We start from the raw sequence: 23,845 nt of genomic DNA, 5'->3' as shown, positions 1-23,845 counted from the left end.
CCGTCGAGCAGTTTCTTTACCTTGAACTGTGCAAAGATCACACTTGAAAGCAGGGCCTTCCTCCGCGACGCGCAGCGGTCACCATGATGGCCACAGGCATGGGAGATTTCGGCAACATGATGCGTAAAAGAGGCCGTGACGATGAGGGTAAGGCACTGTTGAGGGGTCGTCTTTGGCAATGGAAATGGCGAAGGCCTTGACGGCTGCTGTCTCAACCACGTCAGCAGGTGACGGCATCAAGAAGGTTTTTGTGGCGGGTTTGCCCTTCAACGTTGATTGGCAAGAGCTGAAGCGCTATTTCAGGACTGCGGGCACCGGTGCGTTAGCTGGGAGTTGACCAGGAGCAACCCGCGACGCGTGCTTCTGCCCTCAATGTTTTGGTACTTATTGTTTGGGTATTTGACGTGCTGCAGTGGTTTACGCTGGTGTTATGAAGGACAAGGAAAAGGGCACTTCGAAGGTTGGTGCAGTTCGGTTTTGATGTGTGCAATGAGATACATGTATGCCTTTTGTATTTGACCTGATTGCGGAAAGGTTGGAATCACATCCATGTTGCCTTGGCCTGTGCAACTTGTAGGGGTGCGGCGTTGTCGAGTTTGAGACTGCGGAGCAGGCCCAGAATGCCATCCAGCTCTTCAATGGTACTCAGGTGTGTCTCCGGTGTTGCTAGACGTATTATTGTTCAGCTAGATGAAGTAATTCTAGGATATCGCTTTACTCTAGTTAGGATTCGTGGTGTCGGTTCGTTGCAGATGGCGGGGAGGACTATCTACGTACGCCTTGACCAGGATAATGCCATTGGGGGCATGGGCGATGGCCCTTCGGCCGCCAAGAAGCTTGCCAGTGGGGGCATGGGTGCTGGTATGGGCGCTGGCATGTACGGCGGCGTCGGCATGGGCGGCAACGATGGCTCTTTATATGGTATGTGGTGCCTGCAGGGCAGTAGGGATTTTCTTTCTAAAGAGTCCAGATGGTGGGCGGGCATGCAGGCGGGTGGTTGAGTATCAGGAATGATGGGAGAAGAGCACGCAGGTGGCGGACGATGTTCGCTCACTGGTCATGCGTGGCAGCAGTCTGTTCCACATGGCTGATGCTTTCGGTGCGGGTTCGGACTGTGGAGTAATCATCAGGATTTTTAGCATGGTGGAGGCATAGGGCAACGGGATGGGTTATGGACGTGTACACTCACAGTTAGCGATGAGATGATGTTATGTTCCCGCTACTGTTGGCGAAGACAGGTGAGGCGAAACGGGATTTACGTACTCTGGCGTTACCTGCCTGTGCCAATTCAAAGGAAGTAGCGATAATTGGCTCGACATCCCCAGATGTCATTGTGCGACGTTGCTGCACCTATGGTTTGCAAGTGTCGCCTGCTGGGATGGTTCGACCAGACGGATTATTGTACGCTTAGCGTTGTTGTTGATCATGCACTTTCGGATTGCACGCTCGCTGGTTTTGAAGTTCGCTGCCCATGCCGTTTGCCGCTGATGAGCACAAGCCCGTTTTCATTGCAAACTAAGCGTGTTGGGTGAGCGCTATGCTGATTTGTTTGGCTCTCCGAAACGTAAGTGCCCTCAAGTTGGGGCCTTCGGTCGTCTCGACGTGATATCCCGTGTCCTGGTGCGGAAGCAGGTTCGTCCCAGGGTGGTATGATGGGTGCGGCAGGCATGGCTGGCATGGGCGCCGGCGGTATGGGCGGCATGAACCAGTTGGCCCAATTTGCCGGGCTGCAAGGGGCGGCAGCCTCAGGAGGCAACGGCATGGGAGGCGTTGGCATGGGCGCTGGCAGCGGCGGCATGTCCGGAGGCGTAGGCATGGGCCCTGGAGGCGGCATGTCCGGAGGCGCGGGCATGGGCGCTGGTGGTGGCGGCATGCCGGGCTCAGGCATGGGCGCAGGAGGCATGGGCAGCGGCGGTATGGGCGTTGGTGGAATGGGTTCTGGTGGAATGGGCACCGGCGGAATGGGTGCGGGCGGCATGGGCGCGAGTGGCATGAATGCTGGCGGTATGAACGCAGGCGGCATGGGCGCAGGCAATATGGGTGCCGGAGGAATGGGCGCAGGTGGTATGGGTGCAGGTGGTATGGCGGGTATGGCAAACGTGGTTAAGCAGGCCCAACAGCAGCAGCCTAGCCAGCCGCCACAGCCGCCGCAGCAGCAACCAGCCGGTGGCATACAGGGCGCGAACAGCATGGCGTCGCTTCTCAGCATGGCCAACGCGGCTGCAGCTGGAGGTGGAATGGGCGGCATGGCTGCCCTCGCTAACATGATGGGCCTCGCTGGAATGGCTGGCATGGTGAGTTAACGTGTACGAAGGACGAATAAGCTTCTGACGAATGTGCAGGTCCAGCGCAGCAACAAGCTGTGGGAGCCACAAGTTGTCTTGTCCTTGGCATGTTCTTTGGCGTCTTCGTATATTTTGTGCATTTTTCAGCTTCCATTTTACGTTCGCGCTGCTGCAGGGCGGGATGCCAGGCATGGGCATGGGCGCTTTGGGCATGGGCGCCATGGGTGGCATGGCTGGCTTGGGCGGCATGGTAAGTCCTCCTTCATGGGCGCCAGAGCGTGGTTAGCGTGCACGTTGCATAAAGGTATGCGTTTTTCAACTCTTGAAATGCATTTGTTCTGCTTCCCATCTGTCCACGTGGTAGGCACAGACATGTGACAACGTGCTGAACTAATTGCAAAATAATCTCGTGCTGTGTTCAGGATGGTCCCCAGTGGGGCGCTATGGGCCCCATGGCCGGCATACCACCCATGATGGGTGTGCCGCCGATGATGGGTGGACTTCCGCCAATGATGGGCCCAGGTCCAGGCCCAGCTGGTTTGCCAGGGCGGAGGCTCTTTGTCAACAACTTGTCGTTTGAAACCGAGTGGCGGGCGCTGAAGGTTGGTGAAACTTGCTAAGCTGCAGTTGTGGGCGCATCCATGATTTTGCGCCGAAAGGTGAAACGAAGCCATATTCCGTAGTGCTCATGCATCTGAAGCTCATCTGTCCGTCAATTGCGGTCCAAAATGCCATGTGTGAATGGTGCCCGTCGTAATGGTTTCTTGTTTCGTGGACCACAGGACCACTTCAAGCAGTGCGGCCCCGTTGCATACAGCAAGATTATTGTGGTGGGTAACGGGTATGTTTAACCCCCATTAACATTAACATTTGTATGGTTTACCTACATACAAATGTTTGCCATGTTTGCATTCGTGCGGTTATGTGTTTGCCGGGCCAATCTTCCGCGGCCTGCGAAGTAAGTATGCCATGAATAACCGTGCGTTCTCTCTGTTTTCACCGCAGGACAAGGAAACAAATAAGTCCAAGGGCTGCGGCATTGTTGAGTTTGAGAACCCGCGCGATGCCATGATGGCCATGCAGAAGCTGGATGGCTCGGTACGCGCCTTGTGTCCGTAATGGAATTGAGTTGCAACATTTAGGGTTGGTGTCATAGCCTTCTTGCTTGATATGCTGTCGGTGACGCGTTTTGCACTGAACTTCATGAAATAATTCATGCTTAATGTATTATATGGGGTGGCTTGGTCTATTTTCCTGCAGATCCTGGATGGCCGCACCATCCATGTCCGAGAGGATCAGCAGGAGGGCATGCCGCCGCCGGGCATGGGCCCAATGGGCGGCATGGGCCCGATGATGGGCGGTGGTGGTGGCCGTGGAGGCCGCGGCGACCGTGAGCGCAGGGCCAATGCGGACCCCGAACTGCGGAAGACGTGCCAGGTGTGCGAAGATGTCTGCTGAAAACGTTGATCGCGAGTAATATCTATAGCCTCCAGCAGCTGCTGCTCAGGACCGTGTTTCCTATCTGCGCTTTAACTGCTGTACCATCGCTCCATTATTTGCAGATCGTCGTACACGGCTTGCCGTTCTCATACGAGGCGCCTCAGCTCCGGGACCTGGTGAAGGGCTCGGGTCCCATCCTCGAATGTGAGGTCAAGAAAGACCGCATTACGGGGCGGAGCAAGGGCTGGGGCACTGTGCTCTTCCAGAACGCTGAGGCGGCCAACGCGGCTATCGAGGTATGTTGCGTTTTGATGCAATGGCCAGATTTGGTATTGTGACAAGCTACAGTGACCTTTGAAGGTCATTCTGCGAGCGGAGATGCCTATTACGCATGCCTTTTTCGCCTGGGTTAAGCTTTCCACTGCTTGACCTGCTGCAGAAGTTCAATGGCCACGACCTTCATGGCCGGGTTTTATCCGTCAAGCTGGACGCGCATGTGCAGTAAACCGGATTGGAGGCAGCTGTGACTGCCGCAAACGTGTGGTACGTCAGCAGCGGACTGTCTAGGAAGCTGATGAGGCTTTCGGCAACTTTGGCGCACGCTAGCGCGATCTGGAACTTACAATAGCTTTCTGTACACTTGCGGCTCTGTTGCAACCCTGGTGTAGGGTTCAACGGCCCAGCATAGTGAGCGCAGCTTAAACCATCTGGGGCGCAGACATGGTGCTCAAGTGGTTTGCAGTGTGTCATGGGGGGCGCTTGGAGATCGTGCCTGTTGTACGTTCTTGGTGGTATTGGACGGTTTGGGCAGCGGTCATCGATGTATGAACGGGATGTGAGGGATTAATTGCGTTGTGATCTCCTGAGTTCGTATATCTGGAGGCCTTGGTGAATGCTGCGCTTCCTCCGCCATCAAGGCAGCAGCACGGTCCCAACGCCGCAAATGTTGACCGCAAGGTTAGCATGCGCCGATGTGGGAACGATGTAACAAATCCCGTAATTCTGTGACACTATCGCAGAAATGCACTTTCACTTTCTTTGCACACAGCAACCTCAGCAAATCGGGGATAATGCGTTGAACAGATCTTTACAGAAATCACTCACCATCAGCAAAGTAGCGGAACGCCGACACGCTTTTGGTGTTGTCGCAGAAGGGTAGCATGCGCCATATACATTGCCCAGTTCAGAGATACTCGGGGTATTGCCAGTCGGCTGTAACCTCCCATGAGCGCGCCCGCTTCTTCTCATTCAACGAGGTGTGAAACGAGTTGTACGGAGCCCCGTTCTTATTAGTTCCCTTGCTCAAAAATGAAAACACTGGGCCCCGGGCAAATGCTCAGTCATTAATGTCTTAGGTCATAAGTCTTAGAGCAAAAGGGCCTGTACCGACAAGGCTCGGTGTTCTTCCCTTAACCTCCTTTCATGTGAAAACACATGAGGTATGGGTTAACTGACATTAGCAGGTCCACTCGCTCTGCTTCGTCTCGCGTCTGCTTTACCATGTTCTCCCTTGATAGTCAAGTTCCGAACCCGTTCACAGTGCACTGGAGCCGAGCAACTTTACGGATGATGTCCTGCATATTGAGAGCAGCAAGCAATTGAAGGGTATTGGCCTCTGTTTCTTTATTCCAGTTTCTTCGCGGAATCCTAATGTCGTAATGCAGGTTACGTTCCGCATCCAACCTTCCGGTGTATGCCATTCCGTATCCGCGTGTGCTTTCAAGTGATTATTATTGAACATTTCCTTTGCCAGTTTGCCTTGTTTCGCAAATGCCCAAATGGTGCTTCACAGCTCCAGGCCATCGATAGGAAAAGGGAGCTTGTGCCGTACCTGAGCGTAAACCTAAAGCTGACACATGACTTATGACACCCGTCCTGTGGGGAGCGATTTTAGACAATTGCGTTTGCAGTTTGGTCAGGTTAAATGGACGGGCAGTGCCACGATTGACATACTACTCATTAGCAGTCCCTAAGGCCACGTTCGCTGCGTCTAGTGGGCGCACCGCGCACTAGCTTAGTGCCATGACATTAACTCAAACTGATACTGCTAAGGGAAATGACGTTGATCTCCCTTTGGAGGACGTCGTCGTCGAGGAAAGTGGAAAAGCCGTCGAAGCGAACAAGGAAGAGGTTCCCCCCGTCAGCTTCTTCAAGCTTTTAAGGTTCTTATTGAGTGCTCGTTGCTATCAAATTATTTTTCGCCCGTATGCCCGCTTTGCTGCAATCGCGTGGTTATCTTGATGGACACGCGCTGACTTGCTGCTGTGGCTGGCCTGCAGCACTGCCGATGGATGGGATATCTGCCTTATGATAATTGGAGCCATTGGGGCTCTCGGAAATGGTCAGTTCGTAGGCATATGCTCTTGTCGCTGTCGCTTTCAATTTGCTCGGGCCTGCTATCAACGGCTTAGGGACACAGGTGTATACTCTAGTATGTGCATCTTCATCTTATGTCTGAACACTATTTAATATCAATCCATCGCCCTTGAACCCCGGCTTCCTATCCAGGAACTCTTCTTCCGCTCTTTGCAATCATTTTTGGAGAGTTTACCGGTATGTTTAAGTTCAATGTGATCAGACGGGCGTTTCGTGCGTCCCTGACTGTATTCTTGTAACTTGGAACGTTAGACGAGGAGGTTTATATCGCTGCACCGGCAGCTCATACCTCTTCCCAGCTATGCCTAGGTTTCCGCCATAAGACTCTTGCTTCTGTTCGGGCAAAATATAACCAAACATTGTACGGTAGCGGTTTCACATATCAGTTCTCAGGGGCCTTGGAGGACTCGCTCCTCGAACGTCCATATCGCACGGCCCCGAGCTTTATCGGCCGCAACATATAAGAGGCCCCCAAATTCCTTCAGCGTTCTATCAGCCGGCTGGACTCGGACCACAAGAGCCCGCACCGTAGTTTTTACCCACGCACCCACGGCCACCCACGTCCGTCCGGGGTAATGCAAACCCCCAACCTCCCGCCCCTCCATCCCCGCTATCCATCCCACCGACCACCCTAACACGCACATGGCACCCATACCCTGAGCCCGTGATGACGTGTCCTGTCCTGCAGATGTTTTCGGTGCCGGTGTCGGTACCGGGGCCTTCATGCGCACCGTGTCCGATTTGGCCCTCAAGTTCTTGTACCTGGGTATTGCCGCCATCGTGGGATCCTACCTGGAAGCTGCCGTATGGATGTACACGGGTAACCGCCAGGCTAACCGCCTACGGACACGCTTCCTTGCGGCGGTTCTCCGCCAGGACGTGGCATTTTTCGATGTGCAATCGACCACAGGTGTGTGTGGGGGTGGTTTTTGGGGTGGGTGGGTGCGAACGGCTGAAGGGGCCCGTAGCGACGGGAGAGCGCGCGAGGAAGTGCCAGGAGGCGGCGCCAGGGGGGGGACTGAGGATCTTTGGGGTGGGCCCTGGCCCTGCGGTGATAATCCCGGTGGGGACATTTGCAAGCGTTTCTGCTCGGGAGGAGCAAGCGAGGCGAGATAAATCCCAGCCGTCGCTGTTGATGTCGCTGCTGTCGGATAAGATCCTGTTCCTGAGCCGCTCGCGGTGGTTGTACGGATTCGGATTTCGTAGCCTTTCCATCCCGCACTCCGCGTCCCCCATGTACCCATGCGCAGGTGGCTTGGTCCAGGGTCTGAACGAGGACAGCATCGACGTTCAGAACGGCATCAGCGAGAAGCTGGGCGCCTTCCTGCACCACAGGTGCGCCGCAGTGGGCCTTTAAATTGGGAAAGTGCATTGCGCCCTCCGCGTACGGCCATTTCCCCTGCGCCCGCGCATCTCCGGCATTCACTTGGGTTCCTGTTTGAGCCTTCCTGCCATCGCTGCGGCTGCTGTTGCTGTTGCTGCTCAATGGTTTAGTTGAGGTCAGTGTCATCATCGATAGCCGATTTCCCGCTCTTCCGGTCCTATCGGTTCCTAATACCCACTCGGGGTACCGTACTGGCAGTTCACTGGCGGGAGCCCGGGCTTGGTGTGCGTGTGAAGGGAGCCCACGGCATGCGACTGCAAACTGTATCGCTTGTAGGACTAGCGTGCTAGGAAGACGCGGACAACGTCTCTCTCTCTCACTCCCTCTCTCTCTCCCCCTCTCAAGCACAGCCGCCGCAGTGCCAAACCCAGTATACATACACTTCGTCATGAGTAAAAAATCGCGGACGGGCCTGTTTAAAGGGTAGTACTCCCATGCCCGCGCCCTGGTCCCGCCGGGCCCGTCTGCCACCCCCCAGCTCGACCTTTCTCACCGGCTTCGCGATTGCCTTTGTGAGGGGCTGGGAGATGGCGCTGGTCATGATCGGCTGCATGCCGTTTCTGGCAATCGTCGGCGGCCTGCTCGCCAAGGGCACGGCCATCGCGAACAGCGCTTCGTCCAGGGCGTACGCCGAGGTGCGTTTATTTGGGCGCGAGAGCTGGGCTGCTGGGGCCGTTGAAGCGGTCAAAAGTAGGCAAAGGTGTTTCCTGCTCTGAAGCTGCAGATGCTGCTGTTGCTGTAGCTGTAGCTGACAAGTTAAGCGAAGGGATGATGAACAATATAACTGCGAGCAGCGAGCTGACAGTCGCTCGTGTCAAATGAATCCAGCTCGGTGCGTTTATTTTGTATCCTAGCTACAGCTAACAAGGAAGTTGCTGAAGTCTGTTTAAAAAGAACCCTAAAAACCCTTTCCCTCATGGATTGGGTTCTCCCTGGGCTTCAACTTGATTGGTTGCCCGTGCTTGCAGCAGCGCCGATCTGCCCGTTCGCGTTTGCAGATTTTGCACCAAGCGTTGCGCTGTTGACCCCGTTGTGTTATCAGATGGTCCAGCAGCTAATCCGCAAAACCGCCCGGCCCGTGCACGTTTGCCGCAAATCCAGGCGAGCGCCATTGCGCAGCAGAGCATTTCGCAGATCCGTACTGTTGCGGCTTACAACAGGGAGGAGGCGGCCATGGTGCAGTACGACAAGGCGTTGGAGGGCACACGCAAAATGGTGCGGGGTGGATTGATGGGTGGGTCGATGAAGAATGTCTGGAGAGGGTCCAATGTCCAGTGAGTCCAGTGCTGCATGAGGGCGGGGACTGGCGGAGTAGTCCCAACCACACGAAGCTCGTTGGTGAGAGGGAGATGAGATAGCTCGCAGTGGCAGAGCGTGGGGTTGTGGCTGGGTTTCGGAGCAAATCCGCTGAGCTCGACACTGCGGAACGAGGGAATGGCGAAAACGAAGACGAACGGCAGGTATTCCCTGGCGTGATTTTCTAGATGCTAATGGTAATAGAGTAAAGGTTTTTGGAATTTCCAACTGCATTGGATTCATGTATTCTCCTTTTCATATTTTCAACATATGCCTTTTCTGCGGATTGGGATGTGATGACCTGACAAGTTGGCTCTAGGTCGCGCAGCAATTGGCGTGAGTTCCAAGGTGAAGGTGATGGAGAGCCCGATATTGGGCTTCCTGGGGTTGACGACCGCATGGCGTGAAAAGAACTTAATTACTTAAAGCGCCCTCGTGCCAGTCGGTCTGCCTGTTGGTCAGATCCAATCCAGCCCTTTCTAATTTTTTTCTGTCTCTCGCCTCTTCTTGTCTTCTGCATTTGCGGCGCTGTCAGGAAGACTTCGGGATGTCGGATACGCTCTTTGTTGGATTCTTCTGCCTCCCTGACCACTGGTCTGGTCTACTGTGTACCCGGTCCATACATATAGTAACCTCCTGACCTCGGTGTGCCTTACCCCGAAATGCTGTTTGATCCACCGTCAAGCACACACACTCTCTCTCTCACACACACGCAGTCGAACACCTTTATTAAGCTAATATTTTTGGGTCCCCGTTTTCCCCCTCCCGCGTGCACAGGCGCTGAGGCAGGGCTGGCTTAGCGGCGCCAGCCTTGGATGCGTACAGTTTGTCATGTACGGCACGTACGCCGTGGGTCTCTTTTTCGGGGCGTACCGTGTGGCTGCGGGCGCCTACACGGGGGGAAAGGTGTTGCAGGTGCTCATCGCGACACTGATGGGCGGCTTCTCCCTGGGCCAGGTGCGGACGGGCCGGGACCCGGTTTGCTCCCCCCTACCTCCCGTGTACCGTTCCTGCCACACAGGTGCATGAAACCCTGACTGTGTATCTCTGTGTATGTATGTGTATGTATGTATGTATGTGTGGGTTTCCGCCACGAAGGGATCATTGGGGTGGGGAGTGTTTAGCTCCGGGGGGGGGGAGGAAGGGGGAATTGAAACGGGCGTTGTACGACATTGGGGTGACCGGCATTGGGACCCGACCTTCACGATACGGTTGTAATGGCGGTTGTTGTAATGGCGGTTGTCGACCTAGCAAATACCGCCAAGAAAATCACTCTCCTTGCCATGTCCGTCCGCATGTCCGTCCAGTCCCTCAACTTGTCTCAACTTGCTTCCCCTCCCTACCCCTCCCCCTCCCAATCCTTTTCTGCTGTTGCCCCCTCACAGGCGGCACCTAACCTGGCCTACTTTGCGAAGGGCCGCGCCGCCGGCGGACGTATGTTCCGCGTCATCGATCGCGTGCCCGCCATTGGGGATGACCCTCAGCCCGCTCCCGCGACTGCCAGCCAGCAGCCCCACTCGGTGAGCAGGGCATAGCCCTTTCTTGACCACTGGCTATACCATGCCGCTGTTTTCAACGGACAGCTCGTTCAGTTTACGAATGCCGCCTGCCTCGAACAACAACCTCATGGTTTGGTCGACGAAGCCAAACGCACATGACACCGCTCTCCGGCCTTGCGTTCCAATAACCGATAACCGAAAACACCCACAACTGTGCGCGCCATGTAGGCTCGTGCCAGCGGCAGCAAAGCGGGTGCCAACGGCGCCACAGTTGCCGCTGCTGTCGGGTCCCCGCCGGACACCGTCCGCGGCGAGATCCAGCTGAGCAATGTGGACTTTGCCTATCCATCTCGCCCGGACGTGCTCATCTTCCGCGACTTCAGTCTGCACGTGCCCGCGGGCAAGACGGTGGCGCTGGTGGGCAGCAGCGGCAGCGGAAAGTCCACCGTCGTACAGCTGATTGAGCGCTTCTACGACCCCCTGGCTGGCACCGTAACCCTGGACGGCATCGACCTGCGCTCCTTGCCAGTGCGGTGGCTCCGGAACCAGGTGTGCGTAATGTGTGTATGTGGGGGGAGGGAGGGCGGGATATTATGTGGGTCGTGCGTGTGTGTTTGTGACTCTGTGGAGTGAGGGATTATGGTAATGTGGCAGTCAGGCCGGTACGATAACAGTACGATATTCTTTGGTGTGTATAAGTGCGCGTGTGTAACTTCCGTACAGCCCTGCGGCGGCCGCAACATGTAGTATGTTGCGGCACTCTCTGGTAGCTCGCGCGATGATATGGCGAACTCGCGCTCAAAACCTGTTTTTGAATTTGTTTTAACCCGAAAGGTTGTGTTGATGACGCCGCGTCCAAACGGACGCGAATGCCGTTACCTCATCCGGCAGCTTCACCTTTCAGCTTTTTTGTTTAGAATATACGACTCGGTATGGCTCTCTTTTATAAAAACCTTATTACAATTTGGAATCGTCTCAACATGCTGCATGTGGCTGTACCCCCCACCACAACACCCACCCACCCCGGGTGCCCAGGTCGGCCTTGTGAGCCAGGAGCCGACGCTGTTCGCGACAACCATCTTTGAGAATATCGCCATCGGTCTGCCGGGGGCCTCTGCGGAGCAGGTGGAGGCCGCTGCTCGGGCCGCCAACGCGCACAGCTTCATCCACAACCTGCCGCAGGGCTATGAGACGCAGGTAGGTTTGGGCGACACGGGGCAGGTCGGGCACTGCAGCCAGAGGGGCGGCTTTGCAAGCTTCCCTCCTACAGGAAGGACTCCACGAGCGCGGGGCGAGCACACCGAGCTTGGAAAGTTTAGCACATGGGGGGGAATATTTTCCGGAAAGTGGTTTGTATGGTGTGAAAAGGGGTGTCCCTTCATGCCTGATAATACTATTGTAATTATATCGCTTGCGCGTGCGCTTCAATTTACGCAAAAGAAGGTTAGAATAGAAACCCTTTGCACGTATGCTCATGTGCTCATGTGCTTGATCGGAGGGGAGCTGTGTGGCTAGTAGTGAGTTGATGTGCGCCTTTTTTACGATGTGGGATCACCTCCATGACCTGACCTGACCTGACCTTGCCGTCGGTGTTGGCGCCCTGGACTTCACTCAGGCGCCACCACCAAAAGCTCCACCACGCCCCATAATCCTCATGTTCTGCCCCTTCCTCTGCCGCTGCAACTGGAGCGAGACGTTGAGTTCTCCGAATATGGAAAGACCCCAAAGTTACCTTACATCCTACTTACATTCTTCTACTTCTTAATGCGCTAAACCTGACAGGTCGGCGAGCGCGGTGTTCAGCTGAGCGGCGGTCAGAAGCAGCGTATCGCCATCGCTCGAGCCATCCTGAAGGGGCCCAAGGTACGGCGGAGAGGGAAAGCGCGGTGACGTGCTTGTGCCGCCTATGGACGAGCATTAAAGACCTATGCCGCCGGTCGTACTCTCTCACCCTAACCCTAAACGCCTCCCTCGACGAGCCGGGGCCGCAAACGCCGCCACTGCTCCACGGCATCACCCACCCACGCGGTGCAACCGCAATCTGTACAGTGCGGCTGATTCTTTATATTTATACGTACCAACATCATTTCCCTACCTCTTCACCAACACCCTCCCTACATACCACAATACTTCGACTGTTACTACAACATACCACCACCACTACTAGTACTGCTACTGCTACTACTACATACCACAATTACCCCGCCAGGTGATGTTGTTGGACGAGGCCACGTCAGCGTTGGACACCCGATCCGAGGCCCTGGTGCAAGCTGCGCTGGATCGCCTGGTGGTGGGCCGGACCACCGTGGTGGTGGCGCATCGCCTCTCCACGATCAGGGGCGCGGACGCGATCGCGGTGGTGCAGGGCGGCCGCGTGGTGGAGCTCGGCACGCACGAGAAGCTGCTGCAGAACGAGACTGGTGCGTGCGCCTGAGATCATCAGGCTATCAGGCACTGATAGATTCGGCGATTGTGCTGAAGGGTGTTTCCTCTCAATGTTTGCTACGGCACCCTACGGAGCCGATATAGTTTTGGAGGCATTTCAATTCAGCGATAATTTGGGATATATGCCGTTTCACAGCTTATTATGTCTTGAACAAGAGATGACAACAGCAAATACCCATCCCGAGCGTCCTCTTGCCGTCCTCTTCCTCAAATCACTACCCCAGCTGCTGCGGCGGCGAATGTCTTCCCTTCTTTTGCTTCTGGCCATTAGCTACCTTGTAACGCACTATGCGACCCGTGTGTCCGCTCCGTACAGGTTTCTTAACCCTGGCCCCCACCCTTTCCCCTCCTCGCTCGTGGTTCGTCTTTTTCCCCCTTTCCCCCCCCTCCCGCCACCCAGGCGCCTACTCCATTCTGGTGAAGCTCCAGATGCAGGCGGCACCCCCACCCGATGAGGGTCCATTAGAGGAGGGCGCCCCGGAGGACGAGGACATCGATCAGGAAGGGGCAGGGAAGCTGGTGTCGCCGCTACCCGCCCTCCTAACCAGCACTGCCAATGGCACCGCTCTCAACCCCGCCGCGGCTGCCGTCGCTGATGGTGACGAGGTCAAGGCCTTCGCCACCTCACAGTCCTCAAGACCCGGCTCCCTGGAGATGACCAAGGGGACGGCGCCACATCACGGGGTTCCCATTCCGAACTCAATTCCATCGAACGGGCCCAATAGCAGCCTGGACAAGGCCGTCGCCGGGGGGAGCCCAGCCGCGGGGTCGGCATTGGGGGCGCGCAGCGGCAGCGGCAAGGACGTGGTGGACGCGGGCGGGAAGGTCACCGACAAGGATAAAAAAGACAAGAAGGAGGAGCCGTACAAAGTTCCGTTGAAGCGGTTGTTAGGCTATGCGCACGGTCGTTACTGGTCAGCCTTTTGGGGCTGTGTGGCGTCGGCGGCGGGCGGCGCGCAGCACCCGGCTTTCGCGTTCATCCTTGCCTCCATGATTGACATTTTCTACACCACCACGCCGGTGAGCCACTAGCGAGGGTGAATGAGCATAAAGGAGGGCAGGAAGGAGGGGGAGGAGGGGAGGGAAGGAAGGAGGGCGAGGAGGGGAGGGAGGAGGGAGGGAGGTATGACCGTGTGTATGTGCAGTGGCTAGTGAACCCCCTATCCACCCCTTCGCCGTTGCTGTAATGTCATTGCCACTGCCACTGCCACTGCCACTGCCACTGCCACTATCGTGTGTGTGACCGCAGGCGGAGCTCAAGAAGAAGGCCTCCTTCTACTGCTGGATGTTCTTCGTGATCGCGTGCGGCGCCTTCCTGTCGCTGCTGGTTCAGCAGATTGCCTTTTCCCGGGTGGCCCAGGTGGTGTCTAACCGCGTGCGTGTGGAGCTGTTCGGGGCCATCATCCGTCAGGAGGTGAGGGGGTGGCGGACATAGCGGGCGGCGGCGGCGGCGGCGTCCCGCTGCTTGAGGATCTCAGTATTCCGCACCCGGCTTCGCGACGGTCACACCACCTCCGCCTGCAATGAGCACATCGCTGCGCATTGGGTTCTATGTACTCTCTCTCTCTCTCTCTGTCTAGCTCGCGCGCGCGCTGGATCCCTTACCGATATCCCGTATAGTGCTGCTGGCTTTTTTCCATTGAATAGTGGTGGTGGTGGTGGTGGTGGTTGTGGTGCAGGTGGGCTGGTTCGACGACCCCGCGCACTCCAGCGGCAAGCTGACGGCCAATCTGGCCACCGATGCTGCCCAAGTGCGCGGCGCAGTGGGCGACGTGTTCGGAGTGGGCTTCCAGAACCTGTCCACTCTGGTGCTGGGCTACCTGGTGGCGTTTGCGTACGACTGGCGCATGGCGCTGCTGATCACGGGTGAGTGGTGGCGGTGCTCTGCTGTTGCTCGTAGTGGTGGTGGTGGTGGTGGTGAACCCGCACTGGTCCACAACTCACCAAAACAAGCACACACGCACACGCACACACTCTCGGAGACCCGCTTGCCGCTTCCACGAATATATCTTGCATCGCCCAGAGGGATGTTCCCAGATGCGCCGTCTTCACATCCCCCCTGGATGGGGCCACCTGGTACAATTCGCAACACCCCGCAATGGGCCCACACACCGCCGCCGATACCGATACCCGCCGATACTCGCAGGCGTGTTTCCGTTCATCACCCTTTCCATGCTCATCCATCTGAAGTTCCACACGGGGTTCAGCTCCGACGCGGATAAGCTCTACGCGGGCGCCAACCAAATGGTGACAGAGGCCTTTTCGTCCATCCGCGTAATTCACGCATACAACCTGCAGGACTTCGTGTCTGGGTCGTACGGCAAGATGATTGTAAGTACGGCAGTGCATGACTTGAGACTCTCTCTCTCACATACACACACATATATACAGCCAGCTTACCTCGTGGTGGGGGTTAGGGTGGAGTTACACGTGGTGCGTGTGGGGGGCCTTGTTCAGGCAGGCTTGGTCGTTGGCTGACCAACTAATAACGGCCACCAGTGTCGTGCCATGCCAACCTGGGCTCCTCAACCCCCCGCACGTCTGCAGTTCTTTTCCTTGTACTATTTATTGATTGTTGTTGTTTGCCCCTCCTCGCTTTTTCGGCCCTTCCCCTCCTCCCTTCTGCTAACCATCCCCGCTCGTTTTCCGCTGAACCTGGTTTGGGTTTTTCCTCCAACTACGTCAAAACCGGCTGTCCCTCCCCCTCCTCCTCCTCCCCCTCTGCGTTTCGCCGTGGGAACGCAGGAGCAAGCTAATCGTATGCTGGTACGACAAAGCAACGTGTCAGGCATCTCTTTCGCCTACTCCAACTTCATAATGTTCGGTAAGTGGAGCCGCGAGCCTCTACATGTACACGTGTGTGAGGGCCGCGATTGTGTCTGCGTGTGCGTGTCCATGTGTAGTGGAGAGGTAGGCGGTATGAGAGGGTGGCATTACGAGACTGTGTGTGTCTGTATGTATGCCGTAATGATGTTATGGGGCGTGGGGGCGGCGACGGCGGCCCATCATGCTGGCCATGCAAGGCTTGCTCTACCCGACCGTCCCCACACCGCCTCATCACCTCCCAACCTAAACACACACGTCTTCCTCCCACCCGCGTCCCTCTTCATCCCCCCCCCGCCATTCGGGGCCCCGCGGATGTTTACCGTGTGGGTCCGTTTTCCCTCTTTCTCAAGACGCGCCCCCTCGCATCCTTTGGGCCGTCCTGTCATTAATTTTTTGTTACCATTCCCTTCTGCCGTACTTGCCGTACCAGGCATGTACTCCATTATTATCTACTTCATGGGGCATGAGATCAAGAACGGCTGGGTGAATTTTGCTGACACTCTGAAGGCCTTCTTGGCCATCCTGCTGGCTGCTATGGGCATGGCACAGGTGGGCGAGAAGCTATTGCACGAATTCAAAAGTACCTAACTTTTCGTGTTGTGTGTGATGGCGCGGTGAACGGTTGATACAATGTATAAAGTCGGAGCAAGTGTAGGGAGCCGTAGCCATCTGGATGCGTTTTGGGGTATGTCTGTTAGTAGCACGCATCCCGATGTGCGGCTCCGCAGTACCCCCCACAGGGGGCCGGGTGTGCCCTGTGTGCAAGGTGTGAAAGCCCGTGCCTTCTGTTGCCCCTCCCCGTTACCACCTCCGTTCTCCCCCCCCCCACACACACACACTCCTCCCCGGGGTCGCTGCTTCATACTGATGAAAGGTTTAATTCTCTGGTGTCTGGTGCGCACCCCCCCCAACCCCCCCAACCGCCCAGGTATCCATGTCGTTCCCGGATCTGGGTAACGCCAAGGCCGCGGTGCAGCGCATATTTCCCATCATTGACCGCAAGCCCGCCATCGACAGCTCGGAGGCGGGAGGGGCCCGACCCGATCCGGCGGTAAGTCCGTCCCTCCCACCCCTCGAGGGGGGGGTGCTTGGGGCCGCAGGGCAGGGGCAAGGCGAGTTGGGCCCGGGGGAGTTTGGGCCGGCAGATGGGTGGTGTTCGTTATCTTGACTCTCCTGCTCCTTTTCGTCGTCCGCTGTTATTCCCCGTACCATGCCGTCTTCCCCCTGCTTACACCAACTCGTACCGTGTCCCGTTTCTTGTGGTGGGTTTCCCCCCCTCCGTCTCCCCCTCCGTCTCCCCCTCCGTCTCCCCCTCCNTCTCCCTCTCCNTCTCCCCCTCTCTTCCCTTTCTCCCGCGTTCTCTGAAGTCCTTCTTACCACACTTACCCCGACACTGGACACTGGACACACTCGCTCCTGCAACCTCGGATCTTCTCCCTCCGCCTCCCCCCTCCTCTCCTCCGCCTCCTCTTGATCCTCTGTGCCTATTTTCCCCCGCTTTCTGAATTTGCCGCCGCCTCCTAAAAGGGTCTCCGCGGCGAGATCGAGTTCAAGGACGTCCGTTTCGCCTACCCCGCCCGCCCCTCCGTCATCATCTTCCACCACTTCAATCTCACGGTCGCTGCGGGTCGGGTGACTGCGCTGGTGGGGGAGAGCGGCAGCGGCAAGTCCACCGTGGTGGGTCTGATCGAGCGGTTCTACGATCCCCTGGCGGGCGCGGTGACGTTGGACGGCATCGACCTGCGCAGCTACAACTTGAGGTTCCTCCGCGCCCAGGTGCGTGCAGGAGCCGCTGCGTAGTGATGACCCCCCCCGTAGTAATGCCCTTTCCTTTTGCACCCGCCTTCATGCACCAGCTTCCCCTTCGGTCGGTAGAGAGCCCTGCTTACGGAGAATCTCCTTCCCCCCCCTCCCTACTTCTGGCGCATTAGTCTTTCCTTGGCATCAGCTTCACTCGTTCACGTGGGGTTCGTCGTCCCCTCCAACCACGGCTTCCCCGCCCTCCGTCCGCGTGCAGGTGGGCCTGGTGAGTCAGGAGCCGCTGCTCTTCAACGGAACTGTCCAGGACAACATCAGGATTGGCAAGGCGGATGCCACCATGGAGGAGCTGGTGGCGGCGGCAGGTGTGTGGTTGGGGCGCTGTGGGCTTTGGGGAGGGGGGCTTTGGGGAGGGGGGTTGTGGGGAGGGGGGTTGTAGGGGGGGGCTTTGGGAAGGGGGGAGGGCTGAGCGGGACGGCTGGTTGTTCAGAAAACCAGGCGCCGCTGTGCTTTTTGTTACACGGCCAGGTTGGGCCCGCTAGCTCTACTCTTCCCGAGTCTAGAGCCCACTGTAACAACTACACACGGTACCGCCGTACAGTACCTGCCTTGTAGCGGGTAAGAGTCTGTTGGCCCAGACTCCTTTGTAGAGGTAGAGGTGAAGGGGTATGCTGGCCATATGTCGAACCGCACCAGGGCGGTCGGGGGCGCGAGACCACTGGGCCCTTCCTTGATTGATTGATGGCACTTGGCTGCACCTGGCTGCCAGGTGGCTCTGGACACCTCACTCCCTTCACAGGACAGCTGAAGTACATTATTTGGATCTCAAAACCTCCGAGCCTCCGTCCTGTGTGCGACTCTGCGGATAGGTTAGCGTTCCGCCACGTTGTCGATCTTCGTGATCGTGCCTGCTGCTTGTCTGGGCGTATACGGGCCTTCCGGCCACAACCCGCCACAACCAGTTTCTGCCATCTGCACGTGCCGCTGAATCGGTGTCCCGCACGTCCCGCTCGTTCCTCAGAGGCGGCCAACGCGCTCGCCTTCGTCGAGGCGCTCCCTGAGAAGTTCAACACGCGAGTGGGTGAGGGCGGCATTCAGCTGAGCGGTGGTCAGAAGCAACGTATCGCCATTGCCCGGGCGGTCATCAAGAACCCCAAGGTGAGGGTGGAGGGTGGTGCGAGTGGTGTGCGGCGGGGGGCTTGTGGGCCAGGTCGGGGCTTTTTCAGGCCACGGTCCTGAAGGGAAAATCGCCGGACGCAAACTGAGAAAAAAAGGAAAAGGAAACTTACTTATAGCATGATTCAGCTATTTGCGATTAGCGCTCTTACCCGTCGGTAAGCTCTGCTCGCCCGTCAGGGGACAGCGGACTGACTGAAGTAGCTCTGGTAGGAGCCGAGTCTGTCCACAAGGGGTTCTCATGGGGCCGCCAACATGCTGCGGCCCTCACCCTATTACCCCATTATTGCAACTGACTGCCAGTCGAGAACGAACCTGTTCGCCTCTGAGCGAAGAACTCTTTTGTGTCATTCTCTATCCCCGTTTGTATGTATGTATGTATGTCGCGGGGCCATTTTCCCCCTACCAGTTTTTCCCACATCTCACCACTGACACACCATTCAACATCGCCACTATCACCACCAACACCAACACCAACACCAACAAACGAGCACCAGGTGATGCTACTGGATGAGGCGACCTCGGCTCTAGATGCCCGTTCCGAAGCCGTGGTGCAGGCGGCCCTAGACCGCATTATGTGCGGCCGCACCTCGATCGTCATTGCGCACCGTCTATCCACCATCCGCAACGCCAACACCATCGCTGTGGTGTACCGCGGCATGGTGTTGGAGAAAGGCACGCATGAGGAGCTCATGGCGGTGCCCAACGGGTCGTACGCGCGGCTGGTGGCGGCGCAGAGCCGCGAGCCGGAGCGCGGCGGCAAGAGTGCCAAGTGAGGTGAGGTTGCGGTGGTGATGATGACTTGTGGGGTGGTAGCGGCCACCGTGGTGGCGGTCGAGGTGTGGTGATAGCAGGGTGGTGACATGGTGGTAGAGGTGAGATGGTGTTGACAGCAAGGCAGGCCGGGAGGGGGGGGAATGGCTCGATGATGGATGTGGGAGAGAAGCGGAGGGGGTATCCGGGTAATGGCGGGCGGGTGCGTGTTGGAAAAAGGAGCTAGTCAACTGTAGACGGCCGGTCTGCCGAGTCCAGCTGTATAGCTTTTGGCGCCTGGCTGCGGAGGCGTGTCTCTAGGGAGGGCCCTCCCTTGCTGCCGGAGGACCTCCCGCGTTTTCAAAATTGCTGTTCTCATCTGTTATGATGGAGGTGCATGAGGCAACGGTAGATGGGTCGATGGCTTGTGGATGGCAAGGCTTTTTCCAACTTGTGGCGTTTCGCTTTTTTTGCTGCGCCGGGGGGAAGGATGTGTATGGTTCAGCGGCGGAAGCACGCGATCGAGGCTTTAGGGAAGTGGAACGCCAGCGCTGCGCTGCTCACGTCCCCAAACTTCCCCTCCTCCGTACGAATTGAGAAATGCCGCATTTCGATTATCACTGTTACCGTATCATTATCATTATTACAACGAGTCGCTACTGTGGTACGTGGTGATCAGTTGCCGTAGCACTCTTTGTTTTTTGTCGTCTTTTACCTGCCGCGCCGTATTGCATAGTCCCGGCTCGCATGGACATTTAAAAAGCCCATGCGGTCGGAGCTAAAAGGACCGACCTGGATTCCCCCATCCCACCCCTAAAAACCTCATCCGCGGGTGCGAGAGACCCTACAAAAAATTTTCGAACCCAAAAGGAGATGTTGTCAGTCCGGGGCGAAGAGAGTGTCGAACCTTCAACCCCCTGCCCCGGATGAGCTCGGCCAGAGAAGGAAGACGTATTTTTGCGAGTTTGAGTGAAAACCAGCTGCTTGGAAGCTCGCTTCAGTTATAAGCGTGTGTGTGCCTGAGGTACGCTGCGACGGTGCTGTGGTGGGAGGAGGGAAGTGGGAGATGATAGCTGTTGCCTACCGCCATTGTTTTTGTTCATGACGTCTGTATCGGCCATGACAATTACACCGCGGGTCTGACGGGGCTAGGCACATGTGTGGCGCTGTCCTCTCTTCACGTAAAACAACGTTTGGAAGAGGTGCCAGTGTGTTTGTCTGGCTGGGTACGATTAAAATTTGGGTGTAACTGCGTGTCCGCCGTTACGAGAAATAAACAGGAATATTCAAGCCCGTATGGGATTCGTGCTTTTGTGTCTCGAGTTTCTCGTTACTGCTTAGCATGTGGATGCTTTGTTAGCCGTCGAACGACGCCGGAGAACACAACTCGTTTGAGCGCGGTTTGGTTTGCCTACACATCGTCGAGGTCTGGAAATGTTGTTGTGCTGCTGTTGCTTTGTTCCATAAGGTGAAAGTCGGCGTGGTAAATGGTACGGAGGAGGATCTTTAAGATGCAGATGGTGTGGTATTTAGAAGGTGGTTGGATAATATGCTGGAAGGGTATCGACGCTGGTAGAAAGATGGATTTTAGCAATCAGGGTTATCCTTGTTGTTCTTCCCTTATGGATTCGAGACACAGTCTGTCATGAGAGTGATCGAAGCACATTATTGAACCTGGGGTATTCGCTTTTCCCTGGCATTACATGCTCGGGTGTAACATACGAGCCCAAAACAGAGTGAATTTGCACTAAAAATATGTAAACGTTACAAACACACCGTGTCACACTTAAAAACAGGACCCTTGCCCTATACACATGTTGGTTTATCCCACTAACGTAACACGACGTGGCGCTTCCTCGAGCCCGCTCTACTGGCCGGAGATTCAGAGACTCTCGTGGACAGCCTGGTGCGGGTGCATGTTTGGTCCACGTATGTTTGAAACTCCAGCGCCATAGCAGATGCCCGTCTCTTCTCAAAGTACGCCAAGATCGCGTCCGCGTGCCACGCGCTGCCGATGCAAGCAACGCCATTGAAACACGCATACACACGCAAGCTAACGGCCAAGCCCCTCAGCACATGCGTGCGTCGGGCTTCCGCCAGCCTCTAAGGTTTGCACTCAAGCCGTCGAGGCTGCTTACTCCTGCACCAGGTTCCCGTTGCGGTCAAGCTTCCGCCCCCGGAAGTCCACTGGATCCGGGACGCTGGGGTTCCACATCATGCTAGGAATCCAGCCCTTAGGCGGCATATGCCGAACCTCGTTGGCAGTCGAGTGCCTGAACAACAGGTACATCAATCCCCCAATAGCTCTGCAAGTGCATTGGGCCAAGTATAGAGTTTTCCAACAGTCAGGATAAGTCATGCGGTTGAAGGCAGAGCAAGTTACAGGCCTTACCCTAGCGTTAGCACGGTGTTCCTACGCCAGGCCTTGGGGTCGCAGTAAAAGCCACCATGAGGATACCAAATCTCTGCAGAGCATTATGGCGTGCGGCTTATTACACATTTTGGCCTAATTCGGACAAACAGACATTGCTAATCGTGAGAGCACGGCATTCATATCTGAGCTGCCTGACACACCGCGGTTATAGAAAAAGTCTGGAGGACAGAGGCCCGACTTGGGAGCAAGAAGCTTGGCATAAGAGGGCTCTGGGACTGCCGGAGCATGATGATGATGGCCGCCGCCCATTTTGTGCCGTAATCTAACCTAGATATCGGCAATATAACCGGCACTCGTGTTGGCAAATGTGCATACAACCTGGTTGTTGTGAAAGTATTGCCTCGTACACATTTCCGTACCTTTATTTTGTTCAAACGCGCTTCACGAAGTATGCTTCGTGTTGCTTCCGGTTCCCCATGGTGATGTGTTTTGAGAAGCTTTCCTTGGATTTGTTATGGCCGACCTTTTCGATGTCCGACACCGGCACTTGGCTGCTCTCAATTTCGACGTGTGACATTCTGATTCGACCAAACAGGACTGCAACTGTTAAGTCTATGTTTTGCATAGAAAACAGTGGGCATTCGTGGCGGTCTGTTTACTAGATAGTTCGACATCCGTCCGAGAACACTCTGTCCGCACCTGGACACTGAACCCTTCGTGAAGACTGGGGCTTGTTCGCTGTAATGGAGGGGAGCAGAACTGCTTCAGGGGTACCACTCCTTCCTAGAGTGGCTTTACCCCTGGTAGACATCCAGGTAGGGTTTGCCGAGCGTTACGCGTGTGTGACAAGGCCGCCTGGGAATTGAATACCGCCATAGCGCCCTGGTGCATCCTGTCTCACACATGCCGTTTAAACCCATGCTTAACTCCCTGCAGCCCGAAGTCTTTGCACCCCGCCCTTGCATTCCCAAAGACCAAACTCTCTTCCCATGACCATGCACACACACATACACACACATGCACCAACCGAAATTTCATATTCCTCGCTCTCCCAACCCGCCGACCCCCGGGAACTCGCGGACAGGCGGTTCGGGAATTGCTCTCCACAATCTCAAGTGGCGGCTACAATGCCCAGCTGGCAGCTGCCGTACAGCTTGCCGTACTGCTGGAAACGGAGGAGGGCCGCTTCCGCGATGTCGTGGGTGACCCCTGGGGCGGTCCCGCGGGTCAGCGCTCGGCACACAGCATCGGCCGGCTGCTGGCGTGCATCAAGGTGTGGTGTGTGTGTACGTGTGTGTGTGTGTGTGTGTGTGTGTGTGTGTTTACTGTCGGGAGGAAAGCGGGAGAGACACGGGGAGTGGTTTTGGAGCCCACCCACTCTTTTGCTCGCCGGCTTACGTCTGGGCCCCCCAACACACGTCTTACCTACCCATCCCCCCGGGCTCCTCCCCTTCCCCCCCATACATACATACACTTGCACACATGCAGGAGCGCGAGAGCGTGTACGACACCGTGTGTGAGTCTTGGTTGCTGTCCCGGTCAGCCCCCCTGGAGCAGCAGGTGGCGGGTAGTCGGCTGGTGCTGGCTTGTGTGAGCTGCTGGGGCTTCCAGTACCCCCTCACTGAGGACCGGTGCATGGACCTGATCACGGTGGGGGTGACAGAGAGGTTGGGGGGCGAGGGTGGGGGGTTTGGGGGGGAAGGAGCCAGACGATTATCAGAAGATTAGGAGGGGGGGCGGCCTATGAGGATGTGGGTCTGGGAGGGCTGTGGGGCAGGAACCCTGCAGACAGAGCATATTTACGACCCGAATAGAGTTTGGGAGGTCGGGGCTGGCTAGGGGGCCCCGAGGGGCCGATGTGAGTCAGGGTGAGGGGATGGGCCCAGGCTCCGGTCGCACTGGGGGGGGAAGTCCGTCGGTCGGGATGATCGGGCCTGCGGTAGCTGGTATTGCTGCCTCCGTCCCCTTCGTGAAATACACACCCCCCTAATAGACCCCCTCTCGTCCTCCGCCCCACCTCACTCGGGGGGTTCTTCTCCGCTCTTTCAGGAGTGGGCGGGTGACGGCGGGGATAAAACACCCACGCCGGCAGACCCTCCGCCAGCGGATGACGAGTCGTTGCTGCGGGAGGCGAGGTCCGTGTACGCGACAGGTACGGCAGCAAAGTACGGACAATGGGGCTGCAGCGGCTGCTACTGCGGGTTTTTTAAGGTCCGGCGGTTGGGCGGGAGGG

General features: G+C 56.8%; 3 protein-coding genes across 3 annotated transcripts in view; 2 read left to right on the top strand and 1 right to left on the bottom strand.

The window, feature by feature from the left end:
- Window positions 1–86: 86 nt before the first annotated feature.
- Window positions 87–19,261, top strand: VOLCADRAFT_103054 (uncharacterized protein; the record flags this gene model as incomplete). Its single annotated transcript, XM_002946595.1, has 36 exons — window positions 87–147; window positions 228–317; window positions 414–460; window positions 578–649; window positions 753–921; window positions 1,633–2,294; window positions 2,461–2,535; window positions 2,708–2,887; window positions 3,068–3,115; window positions 3,291–3,383; window positions 3,546–3,722; window positions 3,848–4,021; window positions 4,165–4,226; window positions 6,005–6,066; window positions 6,790–7,011; window positions 7,352–7,436; window positions 7,964–8,120; window positions 8,587–8,700; window positions 9,559–9,738; window positions 9,803–9,832; window positions 10,167–10,301; window positions 10,509–10,829; window positions 11,316–11,477; window positions 12,063–12,143; window positions 12,490–12,700; window positions 13,126–13,745; window positions 13,975–14,139; window positions 14,405–14,591; window positions 14,872–15,056; window positions 15,471–15,549; window positions 15,982–16,100; window positions 16,480–16,602; window positions 17,079–17,327; window positions 17,569–17,674; window positions 18,331–18,467; window positions 18,983–19,261. 36 exons carry the CDS (start codon window positions 87–89, stop codon window positions 19,259–19,261), a joined length of 5,919 nt encoding a protein of 1,972 aa, XP_002946641.1.
- Window positions 19,262–21,372: 2,111 nt separating this feature from the next.
- VOLCADRAFT_116054 (uncharacterized protein) lies at window positions 21,373–21,921 on the bottom strand (the record flags this gene model as incomplete). The annotated part of the gene is made up of 3 exons (XM_002946424.1): window positions 21,373–21,544; window positions 21,631–21,703; window positions 21,813–21,921. 3 exons carry the CDS (start codon window positions 21,919–21,921, stop codon window positions 21,373–21,375), a joined length of 354 nt encoding a protein of 117 aa, XP_002946470.1.
- Window positions 21,922–22,355: 434 nt separating this feature from the next.
- The window catches only part of VOLCADRAFT_116053 (uncharacterized protein), a gene marked incomplete at both ends in the record, with an annotated part of 17,303 nt that continues 15,813 nt past the window's right edge, over window positions 22,356–23,845 (top strand). Inside the window, 4 exons of the mRNA XM_002946594.1 lie at window positions 22,356–22,427; window positions 22,697–22,885; window positions 23,101–23,262; window positions 23,662–23,764. Of these exons, the coding sequence (XP_002946640.1) occupies window positions 22,356–22,427; window positions 22,697–22,885; window positions 23,101–23,262; window positions 23,662–23,764 (526 nt within the window). The remainder of the gene's footprint in view (window positions 22,428–22,696; window positions 22,886–23,100; window positions 23,263–23,661; window positions 23,765–23,845) is intronic.

This window comes from Volvox carteri (assembly GCF_000143455.1).
Source record: "Volvox carteri f. nagariensis unplaced genomic scaffold VOLCAscaffold_3, whole genome shotgun sequence".
NCBI classification, from domain to species: Eukaryota; Viridiplantae; Chlorophyta; class Chlorophyceae; order Chlamydomonadales; family Volvocaceae; genus Volvox; species Volvox carteri.
This window is presented reverse-complemented; position numbering and strand designations above follow the sequence as displayed.